The following is a 24,592-nucleotide window of genomic DNA, read 5'->3' on the forward strand; positions in this document are numbered from 1 at the left end:
TGAGTTATGCAGAGAATACAAAGTGAGGAAGTGGAGAAGAATAACAGAGACTGCTTTTCTAGGGAGTTTTGCTGAGAAGGGAAGTAGAGAAATGGGAAGATGTGACATCAAGGGAAGCTTAATAGTTTGTTCTTTTTTTTCAAATGGAAGATTGTCACCTAACAAAAGAAAGTGATTCATCATCTCCAATTATCCTCCTACTGAAAATTTTACTCTCTCTTCCAATAGAGACATAACCTAAAAGTAATAGTCATATACATTATGTACAAAAGTGTGCTAGAAAATATAAGATTTGCCTTTACATGTGTGTTAGTTGTCATGCATGTATGAGTTATCTTTAGTTCCATGACCCTGTTACTGCATGAAAAAAATATACATTTCTTTTCCAATTGTCAAGTGTTAACCATTCCAAATGCTTTTGATAACGTTTTGCATCTTAAATTTACTATTTTAATGTTAGTAAGTTAATTTTCTATTATCCTGGAGGCCAACATGAGTGGAGTCACTGTGGTGCCGATGATACTGAGAGGAAAGATCAACTCCCATGAGGTTGATTGCTGTTATAAGGGAGACAGGGACCTCCAAGTTCCTTCGTCCTCGCTCTGTGCTTGGGTGATGTGAAATTTCCAAATGGCTTTTGGTGCTTTCCTACAAATGGTCCCCTTCTCCTGGGCCTCTGCACTGGCAGCCATCAGACATGCTCCCTGCAGTTTGACAGCCTGGCATAAAGGAGCAGAAGTGTAGTGCTAAGAAAAACCAAACTTTAAAAGCACTTAGTAGAAATTTGCAAGGATATACTTTCTTCCACAATCTGTTACTAAGAAGAATAATGTACTATTCTTCTAGAGGTGAGGAAGAAGGAAAATGCCAAAGTATAATAGTACCAACAATTAGTATTCTTCACCAAAAAATAACATGTAGTTCCTTGAACTCTGTCTTAACTGAAGGCTTCCATTAATTATAATTATTATAAAATTATATTAATTATGAAAGAGAGCCAAAGACCCATTTAGTATATTAGAGCATGAAACAGGCTCATCCTTCCTTTGGTGGAGTGGGGAGGGAGGTGTGGCAGGTAGGGAAGCCCCAGCTTGACAGTATTAACTCTGAGGCAGTATTGCTCTTTCTGCTTTACAGATGGTGTCAACGCTCCTACTATGCCCAGCCCTGCTTCAGAAGAGGCAGTTGAAGTCTGTAAAGATGAAGGTATGGGGCCACTTACTACAACTAAAAATCACAAACTCTTAGAAGACCATCTGGGTTTTGTTTACACGGAAAAATAAAGTAGTGAGCAAATCTAATTCTTTTTAAGCATCTCTATTCCTACACAATCAAATATCCCACCCACTCTGTTTTATTCCATATCTACCCTTTTCAGAATTTATATATACATTTACATTTGTTCCTCTGAAAAGTAACTGTTTATGAAACAAGAGAATGATCAGAGAAATTATGTTTAAAGAAGATGTTTATTTGAAACACTAGAATTAGGCAGTTCTGCTGTTTACAGACACTCATCAGGAATAAGTTCAAAAGAGTGGCATTTGGGAACCACCTACCAGAGAGCTTCATTATCCAGACAGAATAAGAAAGAAAAAACATTTGAAAGGCATCCTTAGAAATAAATCTTTGGCAAGAGCATCATTCCTCATGCTATGGACAGCTACTAAGAGAAAATGTTACCAATCCAAGTATCTCCAGAAGAGGAAAAAATTAAAAGAAAGTTTATTTAGGTTCTAGGAGAAAATTTGAGGGAGAAATAGTGGGGACATTCATGTGCGGATAATAGAGTTTAAAAAGTAGGTATTATCCTAAGGAAAATAAAATAGTCCTTTCTTTCCTTTTACTCCCGATTAACTGTCCCCCACACAAAAAGGTAGTATTATTTTATATCTGTCATTGGTAACTACTAAAAACCTTTCTGTGATTGGTACACTAGATTGTTGTATTTGCACAAATGGACATCTTGTAAACCATGCCATCTACCTGGAAGTTTTGGATAAATATGCTGAATGCGTGTCTTCAGTTTGGAGTGATGAAAATAGATCCACGCTTGACATTGGTACTAGCTATTCCTTGAATCAGTGTTGAAAAAATCGAAGTCGTTTTAAAATTTTAATACTTAGCTGTTTACATCACTCATTTCATTTCGTGTTGCCTGGTAAATGGATTTTTCTAAACAAGGTCTCCTTGTGTACTGAGGGTAGTTACCAAGGTTGTGAGCTCTGGGGCCAGATGGTTGAGGCTTAAATCCTCTATCTGCCACTCAAAATGTATGTAACCTTTGACAAGTAATTCAAGGAATTAACAAGTAATTAACTTCTTTGTGCTTCAGTTTTCTCCTCTGTAGAATGGGGAGAATAATAGCATTTACCTCACAAAATACAATAATACATGCCAATTGCTCAAACTGTTAACCTGGCACCTGTGCAGAATGGACCTCCCAGAAGACAGACTCCACGATGGAGATTAGAGAGCAGACGTTTATTAGGGAGAGCTCTTGGAATCAACACCTGTGAGAGGAAAAAGAAGGATGCAGAACTGGGTAAAGGGAGAAGTTGAACTGTGAGGCATTCTCAACAGAAGCCACAGCTGGTCTGAAGATAGCATGACCCTTCTGAGAGTCCCAGTTAGGATGAAAATCTTGGGCAATTAAAACCTCCCATTGATAGGCACCTGCCACTGGCTGCTTTGGGAAGGAGGTGTGATATTGGGGGAGGCAATTCTCTTCCATTGAGGTAATCCTGGAAGCTTGCGATGGATGAGGGCTGCCTGCAGAAGGAGGATAAGTTCTTCATTCCCAAAGGGGGATCTGAGTGGCCCAACACAACATCCACCATACTGCTATTTTTGTGGTCCTTTTCTTGTTCTTTGCCACTTTTTAAATGAATCCTTTGGCACCTCCCTTCATACTACTCAGATATGTGTTCTGATACCCCTAGTTTTAAAACCATTTGGTATATCTAAAACTGTAAATAATGTCAGATATCCACATAATTTCTGATATGAAACTCTAAGTCATCTTAGAGAGAGAAATAACCCTGACCAAGTCAGAATGAAAAGACAGAAAATGATGTTCATTCTAAGAAAATCATTTTGGACATTTCGATCATTTAGCTTGTGATAAAAATTTTAAAATATCATGAAGTTGAATGGTGGAGTTTAGAAAACAAAAGAGATAATCTAACTTAAGTACTTCAAGCTGAGATTTTTCCTGTTGAGTTGTTTGGTTTGCAAATTTCACATCTTTATAGAAACACACTGTTTGTGATGTTTCTTGATGCTTTCAGGATCTCACACCATTAATTGCTCATGCCAGGATCAATTTCTCAGAATACTTTTAGGATTTTTTTTTTACATAAAACTTTTAACTGTGGTAACTCCAACGAGTTCTGTCACATATCACAAATGCAGTTCTCTAATAAGACTAAATGTTAAGTTTTAAGAATTTTACTGAAATAAATTGTTAATATCCATTGACCTCTTGATCTAGGGAAAGAAAAAGTGTTTTGAAATCCACATTAATATGTGATCCAGTTTCAGTTAAAAATAGAACATACAGGATATGATTTTTGCCTTTTCCTTCTGAAATGGCATGTACAGAAGACCACTATTTTTAGTTGATTATCAGTCCAAAGCCTTAGACCAAGCATCTAATACTTACAGAACTGCCATCTTGACTGATAGATACATAGCTTAGAATGAAAAAGAAATGAATTCACCATTGAAATCCTCCAAGATTGAGGTCAAGTTGAGGTGAAAAGGCAGTCATATGTGTTGAGGATTCATTTCAAGCATTCATCATTATTAGTTTCATGCAGAAATATATCTCCTTGGTGACATCTGGGCTATTTATGAGCTCTGCAGTTATAAAATCGCTTATAAAAATGCTTATTACCCTCTCCAGTTTAAGTGGCAGAACACTTTTGCTGACCAAAGGTTCTGAAGGAGCCCTTGCTCTCTTGCTTTCGTTTCCAGACTTTGATACAACCCAGTACCTTCTCCTTGAGTTTTGGAATCACCGATATTATGGACTGGCCTTTTTTTTTTCCTCTTTCCAAAATAATTCCCAAAGATTTTGAGACTTATCAGTTATTTCCAGCTTTGCTTGTTGGTTGGCTGGCTTTACATTTGTTATAACTTTGGTTCCCCCAGGAAACTAGTGTCTTGTAGAGTGCAAGGACTGAAAACAAGCAAACAAAAATGGGCTGGCTAATGTCATTTGTTTTGGGAGATTAGATTTTTTAAAAATTAAAACAGGTATGTGAAAGTTGAAGAATTTTAAGAGGAAGTATATTCTGGGGTGTCTTTTATGCCAGCGATTTTGTTCAAATGTTCTAGACGTATTTCCTACTGGGTACTGAGAATGGATGCTTATTGCCCATTTACCCCACATAACTGCTAACAGTGCAAGCTGCTAACAGAAGGAGGTACAATAAATTGGCTCATGGATAAGAGCTAGATTGTGAGCTACAGACAGAAGACACCTGTTCCTGATGACTCATTACAGCCCCTGGGTGGGCAGGAGTTGAATTGGGAGGATGAGATGTGAGGAGGAGGAATGCTGATGAATAATTCATCTACACAGGGGGTGCATGCTAGGGATGCAGCCCTGGGACTGAATGGAAATGAATTCAAGGTAAAGCTGAACTGAGAAGCTAGCTGTGGGTTGATAGGAGTTCTGAGGTTATTTATAAAATCAGGCATGCACTTATCTATGAAGGAATTTCTTCCTTTACTGGTAAAAATACTCTATTTATTTAATGGTGGTTTGCACTTTAAATACTTAAAAACAAACCAAGGAGTACAAATGTTAAGGCTATTTAAGCTAACAAATATAGAGGCAATCCGATGAAGGAGAGAATAAACACAGGAGTAAAATTCATGTTAGGAATATCAAGTACTCTGGTTGAAACTGCTGCAAAGTTATTACTGCTATTATTATTATTATTATTATTATTGTTATCATTATTATTTAAGCTGTAATCAATCTCCTTAATTCAAGGAGAACTCTCTGCTCTAGTTGTCTCAACACTCCTAATAGCTCATCCTCTCTCACAGCCAAGGCCAAGTCCAGGGCACCTTACTGGGGGAAAAAAGTTCTGTTTAAATATATCCTGATTCTCCTGTCTTATTATTTAATCAGGACCTAATTTGAATTTGAAGGTCAACTAGACCAAATGATATGCTCATTAATATTAAAAGCAAAATAAATTAATACTCAGGTGCAGGCACACCTGAGCTTGTATTCCTTTGGAGCTCTGTGTAAGTCACATCATTGCTGTTTGGTATTTATGAAGTGGGATGTCACCTGACAAAGGATTTCTTAACTTTTAGTCTAGTTTCAGACCTCCTGGAGGTCAAATTTCTGTAGAAAGCTAGAACAAGAATCAGCTTTGCTAAAGAGAGCAGAAGAGAAAGAATGAGGTTACCTATGAAAAAGCGGATTCAGGAGTATACAAGAAATGAGTATAAATGCTCTCAACCACTGGTCACTGTAAGCCTGGGCTGGTGACGTGGGCTCCAAATGGCTCTCTGCATTGTTTCTATTCCTTGTCTAAGTTGTTGGGGAGAAACAAAACATTGGGCACCCATGAAATTCCCCTCAGGCTTCTCCAGTCTAATTTTTCTTAGTCCTTTTCCTATTCTTTTCTTTTTCTTTTCTTTTTTTTTTTTTTGGTGAGGAAGATTGGCCCTGAGCTAACATCTGTTGCTAATCTTCCTCTTTTTGCTTGAGGAATATTGTTGCTGAGCTAACGTCTGTGCCCATCTTCCTCTATTTTTTGTATGTGGGACACCACTACAGCATGGCTTGATGAGCAGTATGTAGGTCCACGCCCGGGATCAAACTTGCGAACCCTGGGCCACAGAAGTGGAGTGCACAAACTGAATCACTACGCCACCGGGCCAGCCCCTCCTTTTCCTATTCTTGGTGTCCACCACCCCCCAACTAAGCGTCCTCCCCACTACCCAGCAAAGTGGGACAAAGCTGTCCCCTGTCCTAGAGCTGCCTTGATAGAGTGTCTGGATACATTGTTACACCCCTGAGTTGTCACTCTTGAATTTTAAGAGTCTAAAGTATGGAATGAAAGCCACTGCCCTCTGGCAGATCAGTGAAGGGGAAAGAACTAAGATATATGGAGTGTCTCCTGTACTCAACACTTTACATTTATGTACAGTATATTTTTCATTTCACAAAAGGGTAACCTGAGACTCAGGAAGGAGAGAGAGAAAGGTGTGCATGTAGGGGGTGGGGAGGGGAGAACTGTTTTATTAGTGTTGACTCCCATAGCTAATACTACATGAGCTTACATAATCCTAGTATTTTATTTCTATTTTTAATATAACAATTATTTTTTTCTGTTTATGAAAATAATACATATTTATTGTAAAATATTTTAAAATGCAGAAAAAATATAAAAGGTAAAAGCATATGATCATTTTTCCCTTTAAGGATTGAATTGTAAAAACATGTCTTTAATCTGTTTTTATAGTTAACAGTATACCCTGAATATTTCCCCATGTTTTTAAATATTCCTCAAAGGCGTGATTTTTATTGGAGGCATAATATTTCATCATACGGTTGTCTGACAATTTACAGAGCTGGTGTCCCAACATTAGATTTAGTTATTTACAGTTTTCTCTCCATTATAAATAATAGGGAAATGCAGGGCATACATTTTAAGCAAATCTTTGTGTGTATCTATGATCAGTTCCTCAGGATAAATTTCTGATTTCTTTTGTTAATTTACTAGGGAAAATGTCAAAACATTTTTATTTCTTACATTTATTTTCTTATTTTAAAAGTAATGTGTGTTTGTTATATGAAAAAACAAGCAAAAGAAGAAATGAACCCATAATCTCAATCCCCAGAAATAAACATCACTTAAGTGTATGTTCCAATGAATGAATGTCCATAATTTACTTACCCAGTCTCCCTTTTCAGTCATTTCTTTGGTTTCAGTTTTAAATTCTATATTGGCCAGGAGCATCCTTTTAACTTTGTAAATATTCATGATAATTTCTTTAAGAAAATTCCAGTAAATGGAAATGTATACAAATCTTTTTTTTCCAATCATGAATAAAGTTTATTCCTTGTTTTGATTCTTTAAATAATATATGTTCATTGGAGAAAATTTCAAATAATGAAAGACAGTATAAAGAATAGATAAAAACCGTGTGCAATCACATCACCCCAAGATTACCAGTCTCATTTTGGGGGACCATCCTTTCATACATCACTTTCTGAATATATGCGCACACACAAAATTTTATATAAATCAATCACATAATGTGTGATTTTAATGCAATTTTCCCCTTTTTATTGTTTGCTTACTTCCGACCTTCCAATTATTCAGAGAGTAAGACACTCTCTAGTCTAGTCTAGTCTCTGGCCCCAACTTCCAGAGTCCAGATTCCAGCTCTACCCTGAGCTGTGTGACCTTGGGCTAATTTCTTAGTCATTGTGCATCTCAGTTTCCTCACGTGTAAAATAGGAGTGATAATAGCACCTCCATCACAAGATATTGAACATCAAAACGAGTCAATTCATTTAAATATGTCAAGGAGTACCTGAGAGGAGGCTCAACATTTATATTCCACACACTTCTGAATCTTGTTTTGTTACGGACAGTAAAACTTTGTGGTAATCCCTCCGAGTCATTTTGTGTACATCTAATTCATCCATTTTAAAGCTCACGTGACATTCCATAGCTTGGAAGTACCATAATTTATTCAACCTTTCTCCTACGATGAGCCAGCACTTTCTTTCCACTTTATTGCCACGCAAACAATGCTGCAAGGGACGTCCTTGCCCATATATCCTTATAAGCAATGCTTTTATTTGTATGGGAAAGATTCCAGGAGTGTGAGTTCTGCTTTGAGAAGTATGTGTTTTTAAAAGATACTGCCAAATTGCTTTCCCGAAAGGCTGTAACACTTTGTTTTTCCATCAGCAAGCATTATTTTTGTTCTTTCTAATTTTTGCATTGGATGTGAAGTGATATCTCATTACTTTTAAAAGTTCAGTATTATTATCCCAATTTTGCAGGTAACTGAGGCTCATAAAATTCAAGTAACTGGTCTAGTTACCCAAAAGGTAGAACCAGAATTTGGAAACCAATTCTGCCTGAACCCCAAACCCATGCTTTTTCCATCCCACCATGCTGCCTCCCAAACCACACTTTTGGAGCAGGGGACATTTACTGCCTGAGGAGGGTAGGATGCTGTGGGCCCAGAGCAGTGACAGGGCAGCATGGGAAAGCTGAGACCCCAGCATGGTGAGCGGGGCAGTGAGACTGAGGAAACAGAGGGGAGAGTTTGGAGCCAGCCTACTTGGTCCACATCACAGCCTTGACCCTAACCTGGATCCTACAATGAAATGTGTTTACAGATACCCCCAACTATATACCCCACTGGACCTCCAACTATATACCCCGCTGGATATAACGTCCAAACCCTTTTGTATAGTCTAGTTCCATGCTTCCTCATACTCCACATGTACCCTGCTCTGTAGCCCAACTCACTCATTTGTCATTTCCCAAACACCACTGGACTGCAACATTCTGCCATCATTCTGCCATATCTATTTTATTCAAGATTCACTTCCAATATCTTACCCTTACACAGATCTCTTACTCCATTGTTCCCCTCCTCCCTCCCTCCCTCCTTTCCTCTCTCCTTCCCTTTTTTCCTTCTTTTCCTTTCCTTTCTTCCATCAAAAATTATCTGAGCAAACATTTCAATGACAAGAATTATACTAGATAATTTGGGGGAGGGGGGATGCACATTTTCACCATTCTTGATTTCTCCCCTGTTTATTACATTTCATCCCATACAATAGTGAACTGTCTCTTCTACTGTTTCTCATAAATTTGTTTGCAAAACTTCAAACATTATCATGTGCCTCGTATCAATATTAGTTATATACATGACATGTCTAACTCACTAAAATGTAAATGTCTTAAAATCAGGTATCACATCTCATTTATTTTCTTGTTCTGTACAAAGCCCAACACAGTGACTTGTGCATACTAGGTCCTCAATATTGGATATACAGCCTATCATAGATAATGGACCAATTACAACTCTTCTAATATCATGGCCACTTTCCCAAAATATTTATTACTATCATTAGGGCTCCTAATAGAGGAAATTCCTATTTCAGAAGTGAATTTTCCCCAAAATATCATGCTGCAAAAACACAAAGGTAAATTCAAGCCAAAGAGTTCTCTCGGGCCAGCCCAGTGGCATAGCGGTTAAGTTTTCACATTCTGCTACGGTGGCCTGGGGTTTGCCAGTTTGGATCCTGGGAGCAGACCTACTCACCGCTCATCAAGCCATGCTGAGGCAGCATCCCACATAGAAGAACTAGAAGGACCTACAACTAGAATATATAACTATGTACAGGGGATTTGGGGAGAAAAAAAGAAAAAGAAGATTGGCAACAGATGTTAGCTTAGGGCCAATCTTCCTCAAAAAAAAAAACAGAGCTCTCTATTCACTTTCAGAGAACAAAATAAACTTCTAAATGGTGAGTATATAGAGATTATTTGCTATTACTGAAGCTAGTTATTTAAGCTTAACTTATGATGAAGCTTTTCTGATAAGCTTTTCAAATATTTTGGTTAATATGTTTAAAATTGGATTAAACAGGTGAAAATAGATAAAATCAACTATCTACTTTTTAGTATTAAAAGTATATTTATCTACCATTTAATGAAGTTTAAAATATTTTTAAGTGGCAATTGGAAGGCAAGTACCAATTGCCTTCCAATTACACTTTCACAAATATATTTTTTCCTTACAAATTAAGTGTGGCTGTCACGATATATTTGTAACATTCAGTTCAGTTATATGAGCTCTTGGGACATATTTCTAAAGGTCTGGTGAGGGTGGCTTGGAAACAAAATCATCCCAGACTAGGACATGGGGATTATTTGAGTGGGGCGGCAACCCCTTTGTCCAACACACAATTTCGGATCTAAATTTAGGACCAAATAGGTCAGAATTAATATGAACATTCCTGCAATCTATTTTCAGATTCACTCGCCCACCTATTGAGTTCTTTGAGGCAAACCATCCAGTCTCAATTTATTTTGAATTCACATCACCACTGCTGTGTGACCTTAGGTAACTTTCTTAGGTTGTGACTCAGTTTTCCCCTCCATAGAATGGAGATAATAATAGTATTTATCTCATGGGGTTGTGAAAACTAAAAGAGTTGAAATATTTAGAGTGATATAACAGCTTTTCAAACATAGTACACTTTCAGCAGGTGTCGGCAATCTTATTTTTTTACAATTATTGTTATTATTAAATTTATGTGCTTGCTTTAGAATCCTAACTACTCCAAGTAGGACTCCCATATCTCAATGAATCATCACCAAATCACCAAATCTGTTGGCAGGTATTAAGGTCAGAGAGGCTCAATCAAGGGTAATATTCAAAATCTTTAGCAACAGATGAGTCCAGTCCCCGACCGTCAAGGTGAACATCCTCTAGTACATCGTGCGGGCGTGTACCAGTTGGATATTGCAAAGCACCTGCAGTAAATGATACAGGCAAGGAGGAACTCTGCAGAACTCTCTGCTAGCCCCCTTTTACCACTAGGGATTTGATAGCTGGGTAGCCTGGCTTGAATACCAGACATAGACTTTCCTTTTGTTCCTTCTACAGATCCTTCTACCTGTTTTGCGTTGTATTCTCTTAGTGATAAGACATGGAGTGGTAGATCTGTAAACCCATGTTTTAGGATGCTTTTGTCAGCATGACCCAATAAGAGTAATCATATAGCTTCAAAACGAGCACACTTTTGAGAGTGATGGGGGCACTATTAATAATTATACCAGGACAATTGACCACGTTGGGACTGGGGAAACCAAGATGTGTTCTCACCTACCTAAAATGCACCAAGTCTTTTCTGCCTACAAATTAAAATCATGATATCTCTCACTCATATTCAAAAATGTTTCTTGAACTTTGATTCCTAAAATTCTTAGAGTATAATTTTTTCTGGCCTTGTCACTTTCTTGTTAATTAGTATAAAAAATAATAGTTGGAGTAACTCTTTAGAATATTCTCACAAAAGGTGTATTCCTAGCCAATCTGGATAAACCCAGAACATCTGGTAACTAAGTGCAGTCTATTTCTATATGAAATGTCTTTCAGACTAGCTCAGCGACAGTCAAAATTAAATGTGTATTGGAATCAAATGCATATCTGAATTTAAAAAATGAATACTATACTTTAAGGGTTTTTTTTTTTCCCTGAGGAAGATCAGCCCCAAGCTAAGATCCATGCTAATCCTCCTCTTTTTGCTGAGGAAGACCAGCTCTGAGATAACATCTATTGCCAATCCTCCTCCTTTTTTTTTTCCCCAAAGCCCCAGTAGATAGTTGTATGTCATAGTTGCACATCCTTCTAGTTGCTGTATGTGGGACGCGGCCTCAGCATGGCCGGAGAAGCGGTGCGTCGGTGCGCGCCTGGGATCCGAACCCGGGCCGCCAGTAGCAGAGTATGCGCACTTAACCGCTAAGCCACGGGGCTGGCCCTAAGGGTGTTTTAAAGGATTTCCAGAGCCAATTTTGAAGATATGTGTCTTTGCCACTACTTAAGATATGATTTCACTGAAAAACAGAGATCACGACAATGGCTCAGGTAGAATGGCACATGATCATTTTTTGACTGGGCAAAGACACAAGAGAAAGGCAGTGTAAAATAATTTACTTCCAAGTCATAAGCAACATGGTGGGGCTCTTTCTCAGATATTCCCATCTTTAAAATTTTATAGCATCCATCAAGATGTTAATGTGTCCCTTGATAAAAGAATTCAGCAGCCAAAAAATTTTAGAAACTACAGGGTTAGACAAAGTTAAGTAGTTTCTATGGTGCAGGACTTCTCAGAGCCTTCAACATGCTGACATGCCTTGAGAAGCTCAGGGGGGACTGAAGCATGAGGCATTACCTACAATAACAGACCAAATCTTATTTTAAAAATGTTGTTTGTTTGTTACATTTTTTTTATATAGAACATTTTTAAAATATCTAACAAAATACAGTTTGGGAAACAATCCCACATCCTATCCAGAAGAATTAAAGAACATAGTTTAAAGTTTTTATTTCAATAAATGATACTATTACAACACAAAATAAGCATTGGTAAAATTACTTTTTAAAAAATGGAGTGTGAATTTCTTTAATTCATCGTGGACAACGTTATTGAGGAAGCATTCTCCCAAGTTTCAGAAAAGGATGTAGCCTATCATAGTTCTTGAAAATAGATTTTCATGAGCAGGAGTGTATTGTCCTGTCTCACTCCTAACAATGTTTTTTGTTATCTATGTTTCCCACCACTGTTCCCAGGGGGTAGATTTCTTGAGTGAGAGAGACAGAGAGACAGAGAGAGAGACAGAGAACATCTCAGAACTGCTGCATTCCTTAACAAAAAAAAAGAAATAATTGGCTAGCAAGTGGCAAAGACTAGAACGTTTTTTAATCAAGTACAAAGACAAGATTTCCTAATAAACACTGACGGCATTTAATGAAAAGTTTTTCTTCCTATTTCATTTAGAAAGTATTTTTGCACCAGATGTGTCAAATTAAAGTGGAAAGGCAAAGACGTTATTTTCCTCAGGCAGAAGGGACAGTAACACTCACATACACGTGTGTATACACAAAACAACACACGTGCACATAGACACACACATGCGTGCGCACACACACACATATGCACGCACAGATGCACTCTGTTTTGAGACCCAACACAAATCTGTATATTTTTCCCAGCTTGATCTATGATTTATGATGTCTGTCTGATACTAGGAGACCCATAATGATCTAAACTTTCAAAACGCGTGTCTCAAATGCCATTAAACTGCTTCAGTTTACCTAAACCATCCATAAGTGTTATCTATGCCAACCACATTTTGAAACAGAATCAATTACTAAATATTCACTCAATAACTCTATCCTAACCATGTAATGAGATGAATATCTCTGTCAACCTCTTCCTCAGAGTAGACAGTGAAGGCCTTGAGACCACTCCAAGCACCTGGCACTGGGTTTCTCTGAATCTTTCTTTTCAGTTTCGAGAAAATAAGCAACCATATTTTCTCATCCCGCAGTTTCCTGCTTCTTGCTTTCTGGAGCTTCCGTCCAACCAGAAGTCCTGGTGTAGACTAGTCTAGAGAAGTTGGGTCTATAGCCACTTCTTTATTACCTAAGACTGATGTTTACCAGGATCAGCGGGAGGAGCGGGAGAAACACAAGCAAACTCTTCCACACATAAGCCTTCCTCTTCTTGATAATATTCTTTGTCCCTGAGCAAAGCCCCTCCCCAGCCCAAAAATCCTCAGTCTAAGGTTGAGCTAACAGAGCACATCAGACTCTGCTCCCACTTTATTCCCTGAAACAGTGTCTCCTGACATTACTAGCATCCAGTCTTCCATCTCCACTAATGACTTTCCCCTCCTCCTACTTACTGGATCTCCTCTCTGAACCATACTTCCTACTCAACAATCTCCCTTTTTCATCAAGAATAAAGAAACCGGGAATTCGCTTGTGGTCCATATGGTGACCATATGCCCTGGATTTTTAAGTACAATTCTAACTGCAAAGATTCTATCTCCTTATCAGACCACATAATATGATTTCTGGGAGGAAAAAAAATAAAAGAAAAAATAAGTTCCTCCTGAGTATGGACTATCACCCCATGGGAAACTAGATCTGACTGTCTTCACCACAACTATTTGGCTAGTTTTTCAGGAGAAAAAAATGGAGGTGGGATTAAATGATAATATTTATATTCCTCTTCCTTGCCCTCAAAATATCTTCGCTGTCATGTCATGTCATCTTTGCTATTTTCTTCCTGTATTTTGAAAATCCTATCTGCAGTAATAAAGAAATTGTGTGTTCTGAGACATTTGTGCACAGATCCTAAGTGGTTGGATTGAATAACAATGACAATGCAAAAAATATCTTTTAGTGCCAAAATATCATCTCACTGAATTCTTTCAATGACTCTTTAAAATGGAATATGAGCTAGGTAATGCTAGCTGCAGTAACAACAACGCCAACTTTACACAAAAGAAATAAAATTCACAGTAAGAAGTCATGTTCCATGTAGTCGTTCAGGGAGTCAAGTTGATGGAGGCTTGTGAGTTTCAACCTGTGGTCCCCAAAGTTGTCTTGAGTCTTGAAATCCAGTCAGCAAATAGGGAGGGATGCACAGGAGGTTTATATGGCTAGGCCTAAAAGTGGCATACGTCCTTTCTACCTACTTTCCATCGGCCAGAACTCAGTCACACAGCCCCACTTGACTGAAAGGAAGGTCTTCCTGAGTCTTGAAAGTTCCTCCTTCCTGCGTGACTAAGATAAGGGAAATGGATTTGTTGAACAGCTATCTAGTATCTTTCAGAGATGGCTGGTATTATCATTATTGTTATTATTTCCCTAATTTTACAAATGAGGCAACCAAGTTACCAGGTTGAGTAACTTGCCCAGGGCTACACAAGTATTGAGAGCTAAAGAACAGACTTGAGCTTGAGATATTTTGGAAAAGAAAACAACAAAAAATGAAAATCTCCCATTTTTTTTTTTTTTCTCCTTATGCCATGCATCTGCTCTGTATTAAGAAATACACACACATACTATTAAGGCTTTATGGGATGTCAGCTAATCCCACAGGGAGAAAATGAATGGTAAATACTTGATGTGTTCACATTTCTGTTTTCAAGGACAATAGTATGTTTCAAACTGTCTGCTGTTTTTTAAAGTCGGCAATGCCTAGAACTAAATGATAATTTGTTTAGATTTTTGCATGCTGTGTTTTATGGAAGACTCACTCTATAATTTTTATAATGTTTTCATTCTTTATATCCTTCCTTATTCCAAAATCATATTTGAAGTGGTCGCCTTAAAAATGAACAAGAAGGTCTTTACATAAGCTATTAAATGAGAATACGTCACAATGAAGGCTCAAACAGAACTCTGATTCATGAATTTTCTTATTGGTTTTCCTAGTGGCAGATATCTTATTATATTTGGACTTGGATTTCACACACTCATGTGAAATATATATACAGACAGCTGGTTTTAATGAGTCTAAGTTCAAGTGTATATATCTGACCCTATATGAATCAGCTAACATTATATAGGTCTAAGTTCATGGCCATATTAATATATCATACCTGAATATGATCTCATTTCGTAAGTCAAGTGAAACATGACAGCTCCTAAGGCCTATTGCTATCAGCAGACAGAGCAAAATAAACAGATGACAGCCCACTCCTTCTTGAATTCCTGTAACACCTTCATGTTTCCTTCAAAGTAAAATGCAAACAGCTAACTATAACCTGTGAGGCACATCATTATGGACTCCTCTTGTCCGTCAATTCTTATCTCATAGAACCGCCTCTCCTCTCACTGTGCTTCGGTTTCATTGTGGCCTTCTCTGGTCATCTTTTGTAGAGCCCTTCTCCACCGAACCTCCATCCCAGCCCCCTGTTCATTACTTCGTTACACTTACTGCTATCTGTAACTATGTAATCCTCTTTTTTCTTTAGCATACTTCACTTTTGTCCATCTCCCTCCACTATAACTTAAGTTTCAGGGGGGAGGAATGGTGTTTATGCTGCCCATCATCATTATCCCTAGTGATTAGTACAGAGTCTGGCCTACAGAAAGTACCAATTACAATGTATTGGTATTTGCTATGGCCATCAACAGATATTTATTGGGTTTTAACTCTTTGTAAGATTTTCTGCAATATGAAGAAGAAAATATAGTTCCTGCCCTTCCAGGAATTTACAATCTAGATGGAAAATGAGGTATGCAGGCATGTGTTACATAGCTAATATCACTGACAATAATAATAATATTTATCTAATCTTTATCATACACCAGATTCTATTCTAAGAACTGTACATGATTTCATTCATTCCACTCTCATCTATGAGATAAATTCAATCATCATCCCACTTTACAGACAAGGAAAGTGAAGCAGAGAGCAATCAAGTGAGTGGTGTGAGGTCACATAGCTAGGATGGGAGACAGCTAACAAACCAGAGAGAGCATGACAAATACAAAGGAAGGATTACACTGAAACATATTAAAGGAGTTTGGGGTCAAGAGCATCTCTGGCCTGCAGTTATCTGTGATATGTGGCTGGAGAATATGAGATTTGAGCTGGGATCTGAAAGGTGTGCAAATGTAGAGTGGAAAGAAGTTATTCTAGTTGGTCAGAAGAGCATCACGAAAGGTTGGAAGTAGGATATCAAAAAACTATTTTAGGGGGCCAGCCTGGTGGCATAGCAGTTAAGTTTGCATGCTCCACTTGGGCGGCCCGGGGTTGCCAGGTTCAGATCCCGGGCGCGGACCTACGCACCACTTATCAAGCCATGCTGTGGTGGTGTCCCATATAAAGTAGAGGAAGATGGGCATGGATGTTTTCCCAGGGCCAATCTTCCTCAGGAAAAAAAAAGGGGGGGAGGAGGGAAGATTGGCAACAGATGTTAACTCAGGGCTAATCTTCCTCAAAAAGAAAAAAGCTATTTTAGATTCAATGAATAGACCCACTTGGCTTAAATGATGGATCCATCCATCTTCTTATTAATTAGTTGCTAAGACAGAGCCCTGGTTATGGAGAACTCTGAATGCCAAGCTAAGAAATTTGGGTCAAATTAACATGAAGCAAAAATTTTCAGCCATTGGATATTGTTTGGGTGTAAGTAGTTTTTTAGTGTGGTAGTTGTTACAAATTTATCATTCTCTTTCTTCCTCTAATCCTTCTCAGAACCTCCTTTCTGATTATACCTAATTAGACTCTTCTTCTTCCCAGCCATTCCTGTTAGCATTTGTAGATGCTTCTCTATAAGCCAAATTAGATTTTCTGATTTCTGATGGACCATCCTTTGGCAAGCTGGAATTTTCCATCTTCATAACTCTGCCTTTCAAATAAACATGTCTTTAATTATTTGTATAAGTCAGGCTAATACTAAATTCTCTAGAATAGCACTGTCTAATAGAAATAAATGTGAGCCACAAATGAGAGCCACGTATGTAATTTTAAATTTTCTAATAGCTACATTAAGGAACAAAAAGGAAAAGGTGAAAATAGTTTTAATAATATATTTTATATAACCAACATATTCAAAATATAATAATTTCAACCTGTAGTCAATATAAAAATTATTGGTGAAATATTTACCTTCTTTTTTGTTTTGTTTCTTACCGAGTCTGTGAAACCCAGTGTGTATTTCACACTTACAGAATATGTCATTCAGACTCACCACATTGCAAGGAATTACTGGCCACATGTGGCTGATGGCTAACATATTGGACATTGTCCAGAATTAGCTTGAGAGGAATAAGTTATAGCGACGGTTTATTACTTTTAGCCTTAAAGCTTTATTCCTTAGGACGTCTTGCCTGCAGGGCTTGAGGCAAAGACCTGGGCCTTTCTTGATATTTGGGCAGGTTTTTCTCTGATTACATGTCAAGCTGCAAGGAGGTTCAGATTTTTGACAGTAAAATCTAGTAGATCTAATATTAAGGAGTGGATGCTCTGAAAATGGCTCTCACATCTTCACATACTGATATGGATCTCACAGATTCAGCCACTCCTAGAGCTTGTGTCCTTCCTCACCACATGCGAGATGCTGCCCTCCCTGCAAAGAAAAATCCATGGTCAGGCTATATAAGGATACTTATTTTTAAAAATCCTACTTTAAATGAAAGATGACTTAGATATAGAAAAGAATGCACACAGATGGGCTGTGGTTAGCAAATTCAGCATATTCTAAGGCAGTAGTTCTTAAAGAGTGGTCCTTGGATCGGCAGCAGCAGCAGCACCTGGGAACTTGTTAGGAATGCAGATTCTAGGCCTCGCTCCAGACCTGCACAATCAGAAACTCTGAGGGATTTCGTCGTTTCTTATGGCTGAGTAGTATTCCATTGTGTATATATACCACAGCTTCTTTATCCATTCGTCCCTTGATGGGCACTTAGGTTGCTTCCAAGTCTTGGCTATTGTGAATAAGGCTGCAATGAACACAGGGGTGCATGTACCTTTGCAAATTGGTGTTTTCAAGTTCTTTGGATAAATACCCAACAGTGGAATAGCTGGATCATATGGTAGTTCTATCCTTGATTTTTTGAGGAATCTCCATACTGTTTTCCATAGTGGCTGCACCAGTTTGCACTCCCACCAGCAGTGTATGAGAGTTCCCTTCTCTCCACATCCTCTCCAACACATGTTGTTTCCTGTCTTGTTAATTATAGCCATTCTGACGGGCGTCAGGTGATATCTCATTGTAGTTTTGATTTGCATTTCCCTGATAGTTAGTGATTTTGAACATCTTTTCATGTGTCTGTTGGCCATCTGTATATCTTCTTTGGAGAAATGTCTGTTCAGGTCTTTTGCCCATTTTTTAATTGGGTTGGTAGTTTTGTTGTTGAGATGCATGAGTTCTTTATATATTTTGGAGATTAAGCCCTTATCAGATGTATGGTTTGCAAATATCTTCTCCCAATTGTTAGGTTGTCTTTTCGTTTTGTTGATGGTTTCCTTTGCTGTGCAGAAGCTTTTTAGTTTGATGTAGTCCCATTTGTTTATTTTTTCTATTGTTTCTCTTGCCCGGTCAGATGTGGTGTTTGAAAAGATGTTGCTAAGACCGATGTCGAAGAGCGTACTGCCTATGTTTTCTTCTAGAACTTTCACAGTTTCAGGTCTTACATTCAAGTCTTTAATCCATTTGGAGTTAATTTTTGTGTATGGTGTAAGGTAAGGATCTACTTTCATTTTTTTGCATATGGCTATCCAGTTTTCCCAACACCATTTGTTGAAGAGACTTTCTTCGAAATCCAGCCATTTGTGACAACATGGATGGACATTGAGGGTATAATGCAAAGTGAAATAAGTCAGAGGGAGAAGGCCAAATACCGTATGATTTCCTTCATTAAGTAGTAGATAATAACAACAATAAACAAACACATAGGGACAGAGATTGGATTGGTGGTTACCAGAGGGGAAGGGGGGAGGGAGGAGGGTGAAAGGGATAATTGGGTACATGTGTGTGGTGATGGGTTGTAATTAGTATTTTGGTGGTGAACATGATGTAATCTATGCAGAAATAGAAGTACAATGATGTACACCTGAAATTTTTACAATGTTATAAACCAATGTTACTGCAATAAAAAAAAATAAAATAATAAAAAAAAAAAAAAAAAAAAAAAAAAGAAACTCTGAGGGAGGAGCCAGCAGTCTGCATGCTAAAAAGCCCTCCAGGGGCTCCCAGCACACGCCAACATTTAAGCTCCACTGCACTAAGGAAATAATATGTTGAGGGCGAAGTAGGGGGAAGCAGTGAATGTTTGATGTTTAAAAAGAGAAAAAAAGTTATTCTCACTCCTCAAAGAAGATTCACCATTAGACATATTAACATGGCCATAGTGCAATTAAAATTCACTATCTCATGCAACAATATGAATGAATTTCACCAGCGTAACATTGCGCAAAAGAAACCAGACATGGAAGAGCACATATTGTGTGCAATTCCATTTAATTTTTTGATTTGTTAGTGCTGTCCGGTCAATTCCAACTCCTAGCAACCCTGTGTACAGCAGAGTGGAACCCTGCCGAGTCTTTTTGCACCATCCTCTCACGGTCAGCACTATATCAGACAATGCTCCACTGCTATCTGTAGGGTCTTCATGGCCAATTTCTCGGAGGTGGGGGTCCAGGTCCTTCTTCCTAGTCTGTCTTAGTTTGGAAGCTCCAGTGAAATCTGTCCACCGTGCGTGACCCTGCTGGTATTTGAAATACTGGTGGCATAGCTTTCAGCATCCCAGCAACATGCAGCCATCACAGTATGACAACCAACAGATGGATGGTGTGGTTCCCTGACCAGGAAACAAACCCAGGCTGAATCTTAACTGTTAGACCACCAGGGCTGGCAATTCCATTTATATAAAGTCTGAAAACAGGAACAACTAATCAATGCTGTTGGAAGTCAGAGGAGTGATTTTTGGAGTGAGGGTGGTGACTGGACGGGAAGGTGAGCAGGGCTTCCTGAATGCTAGATATGTTCTATTTCTTGAGCTGGTGCTGGTCATACAGGAGTGTTCAACTTGTGATAATTCATCAATGAAGTTCGCACTTTTCTTTATGTTTATCTTCAATGAAAAGTTAAGAACTCAAGTTTTTTCCAAAAATTATGAACACAACTTTTTAGACAAGTGTTCAGTAGTGTAAATAACATACACTTGAATTCAGTAGACTTCTCTCTCTCCCCCTCAGTTGCCCCTCCTAAACAGCAAATAGAGATTTCACCTTAAAGTGACCCCATTTATTACTTCTCGGAGTTAGAAGATAAATGTAACCTGCCTTGATGCTCTCTTGTGTCATCCGTTTAATTAAGGTCCTTCCCTCCCTCTTGGTCTCTGCTCGGTGCCATCCTTTTCTCGTTCTTAGCTGGATTCAGACCCACTTCTAGCATTTAATTATTGAATCCCTGAAGCAAAGTGGCCTCAAATGGGATCCTTCCAAGGAGATCTGCATTTTTAAAAGTCCCGAAAGACAGAAGATGTGTCAAGTTCCAAAAGAATGACATGCTCCTGGGAATAATGAGAGGAGAGAGGACAGGGTGGATATTGTGGAACAGATGGTCTTATCTGGTTTCCCATTACATCTCACAACACAGATGGCCATTAGGCCATCAGCTTCATCACTAACACAGTCGCCCTGATCAAACATGTTTTCCTCACCAGTGCTGTAGGAGCAGTAGAACAGTGTGTGTGTAATAAAGGGGCGGGGGGGGGAGGAGGGTGATGCCCAAACAGGATGTGGTGTTCCAGACAGAGGTACCACTAACCTAAAGTTTTTACTGATTCTATCTGTAGTAGTGCTTTATCGGGTAAGGCCACCAAATAAGAGGTGACCACCAATGTGTGTTTGAGGATTATTCAGTCCTTACATTGTAGGTTCTTTGGGTCTACAACAACAAAGCTACTTCTCATTCTTTTCACCAATAATAGAACATTAGAACTGTTGGTTATTAAACTACTCTGATTATCTTTTTCTTAGAAATTTATCAATATAGTTTTCTACTATAAGCAGAACTGATATTCTGCCAGTATACCCTGGTACTACTGCAAGAATTTTTGAAATACTGAAATATTTACATGCTGTTTGGCAAAGAGTGACTTAACTCCCTTCCTTGCAAGTAACTCCCACCACTACTCTGCCATCCCAGACAAACCAGTGAGGCTCCAGGCCGTTGCCCCAGTGCTGTGGCTATGTCCATTCTCATTGGCTGACACAATGCTAATTAGTAAGTGTTTTGCATATCACGTCAGATTCCCTTATCCATGCTATCCACTTATCCATGCTACTTTATCCATGCTGCTTTATCCATGTTATTCAAACACTTACTACTTGATGCAGTTCAAGGATCGATGAAAACTGACTCCAGAGAATTGGGATGGGGAAAGAGAACCTTACATTTAGGGAAGATTCCACTTCAAAATCCATTTTGAAACTTTGTTTTGATGTGTGGCAGGGATACCAACTTGAATAGCTAACATTCAAAAGAAAAATAGACCATCCAAACAGCGATGTGCACAAATGCATTCTGTCACTTTTATGGATAGAATATTTGTGTCCCCCCAAACACACACAGATTTCATATGTTGCCCTAGCCAATGTGATGGTATTTGGAGATGGGTCTTTTGGAGGTAATTAGGGTTAGATTTTGTCATTGAGGGTGGGGCCCTCATGATAGGACTAGTGGCCTTACTAGGAAGAGGAAGAGGGAGAGATCTCAATCTTTGTTTCTCCAAGTGGACACACCCAGGAAAGGCCACAGCAAGAAGGTGGTGGCCATCTGCGAGCCAGGAAGAGGGTGCTCACCAGAAACCAAATCAGCAAGTATCTTATCTGGGACTCCCAGCTTCCAGAACTATGAGAAAAAAAATTTCTGTTGTTTAAGCCACACAATCTATGGTATTTTGTTATGGCAGCCCAAGCCGACTAATATAGTCAGTTATCACATTAGGAAAATCTATTATAATGCTTCTAGAACTCATAGTTAAACCTAGTCTAAAAATAGTAGTGGATTAAAATAAAATCTTCCTGGAAATAGAAAATAATACTTTTAAGTTAATCCTTAGTCTACTTCCCAAAGTCTTCATAAAATAACATTTTACAGTGTTTTATTTTAATGCATTTTTCTCAGTTTATGAGGGAAAACATTGCCCTCATCATATAAATGCCTCTATACACCCCATTTCCTATAATACCAGATGTCATCTGAGCTTTTTCCCCACCAGGGTCATTTTTGAAAATGAAATTTACTGAACTTGTTTTATTCTGCATGACTGGGCTGTTCCCCTCTTTAACTTTCTCTAAGTTTCTTGGTCCAGTATCTTTCAATCTGTGAACAAGGTTCACGAGGGTGCGGAACATTTTAAGTGAAGAAACAGGTGAATGTTTTAAAAAATGGATCTAAAAAAATGCCAAACTTCTTAAAATAATGTTTCTAAAAAGCACCTTAGAAATATTGAAAGTATATAGACACCTTAAAATTAGATAATGAACTTGCAAGAACCACAAAGTAAGTGAAGTCAAACTCTTTTCAGGTTATGCGAAAGCGACACACATTGAAGTCACCTCAGTTGGTAGGAAAGTCAGAGAGTGAGCAACTTCTGGCCCATCTGGGGCAGGAATGCCCTCGGTCAGAGTCTCAGAAAGCAGCTCATTACCTGGAACTGTCTGCTGCAATCTAAGGGGTAGTCCAAAGGGATGTGGGTGGGGCACTGTAGGCTACAAGGCTTAGCTGATGTGGCCTCTTTCTGTTCTGCTACCCTGGCTCTAGAGAGATCTAAACTCTCTAGATCTCAGAGGTGAGAGTGGGCTGGGAAGAAGTAAGAGACAGAGGAGAGGAGTGAATTCAGCCTTGGGATACCCAATACAACAACAATGTAGGATTAGTTAGAATGGATGAAAATTGGATTCAATTTGAATGTCCAATAGCAGAGGCAATAGTAACATAGCTCGTGGTAGATCCACATAATGAACCACTTTGCAACCATCCAAATTATAGAATTACATATATTATAGAATTATGTAGGAAAAAAAAAAGTAAGCACATCCATTTTAATTTGGATGGGTTTGTGGATCCTTCTACGTGTGAGGAACAAATAGGTGCTAATAAGAAGTAATCCATGTCTTTGAAACTCACATAAAATGAGTAACTCCCACAAAGGGTCCAAATGCTTATCTGAGTCTCCAAACATGTCCCTTTACATCACTTGGGAAAAAAGACTTAAGTTGTGCTTCAACAGGGTGCGTTGTGAGGCAGTCCTTGAGGACTGTAGGAATCCCTCGATCTCAGCAGTGTGAGGTCCTGGGATCTCAGCCACACTCTGCAAGTGTCTGGCTGAAACAACCTGAACCCAGAAGTCCAAGCATTTATGAACCTGGAGACAGATTATCTACCTCCTCAAAGTCTCCATGAAACAAAATAACTGGGAAGCAGTGGCCGGCCGCTGGGCTGACTCTGCTCAGCGTTAGGTCCGAAAAAGCCCTCATTCTTCCTCCTACCGGCCAGGTCCTCTCAGTAAGTAGTACAGTCACAAAGACTTTATATTATCAGGTCGAATTAAACTAAAGTGTAAATAAAACTCTCGTCTTCTCCCTGATTTATAGATGAATGTTCTAATAGAATTCCAAGTCACTTAACATCTAGAACCGTAGCTACTTTTCATGTCTGTGGCCTGCTCAGATAGGTAAAAAAAAAAAATGTCAAGAGAGGCTGCAGTGCGAGGCTTAGCAAGAGAGAGGGAGGCAAGATCAGAAAGGAATCAGAAGGATGGAGGTCAAGGATAGCAGGTCACAGACAACTGAAAACAAGAGCAGATTTGCCTTTGTTTACATTGCCAAAGGGGAAACATTAACTTGATGGAAAGGGTAATTAAGCATTTCTTTTTCCATCATGGTCCAGCTCGGCTTCATATCCAGCTGTTCTGTCTTACATTGTGATGATTCTTGGTTGCATTTCTGAGTTAACGATAGCCAGTGTGGCACCGATGTCACGTGGCACTACTTCCCCTGCTATTAACCTTTATTTTATAAATAGACAGTACAAATCTCAGAGTGAGAACTGTTCTACTGAGGTAGGTAGATAATGAGGGAAGCGTGGGAACATTTACAGAGAAGTGTTGTCCGGAACAAAGAGATATTTTGAACATATCAGCAGATTAGCACTGTAAAGCATTTTAGAGGGATTATCTGGCTCAACACCCTCAGTTCCTAGGTGCAGAAACTGAGATTACGTAAAGAGAATGGATTTTCCTAGAGTTACAAAGCTTGTAGTTGTAAATCTAGAATCACAACCCCAACTAGTGCCCATCGTCTCATGATGGGTTCTCTTATTTGCTTGTATTTTCAGTAACAACCTGCAGAAGAATATCACTTCCAGTGGAGGAATGAGCTGGTTTATATAAGTTTACTGTTTGGGATTTGGAATGTGTGTTTTTTTTGTTTTTTTTTTACTTCTTTTTCTTTTGAGGTAACATTAATTTATAACATTATATA

General features: G+C 38.6%; 1 protein-coding gene across 1 annotated transcript in view; it reads left to right on the forward strand.

Annotated features, from left to right (window-relative positions):
- Positions 1 to 24,592, forward strand: part of LOC101401682 (ADP-ribose glycohydrolase MACROD2) — a 776,405-nt gene that overhangs the window by 672,459 nt on the left and 79,354 nt on the right. The window contains exon 7 of the mRNA XM_087445636.1: positions 1,138 to 1,206. Within this exon, the coding sequence (XP_087301762.1) occupies positions 1,138 to 1,206 (69 nt within the window). The remainder of the gene's footprint in view (positions 1 to 1,137; positions 1,207 to 24,592) is intronic.

The sequence above is a fragment of the Ceratotherium simum genome, chromosome 21, assembly GCF_057802395.1.
Source record: "Ceratotherium simum simum isolate JZ-2026a chromosome 21, ASM5780239v1, whole genome shotgun sequence".
Classification (NCBI taxonomy): Eukaryota; Metazoa; Chordata; class Mammalia; order Perissodactyla; family Rhinocerotidae; genus Ceratotherium; species Ceratotherium simum.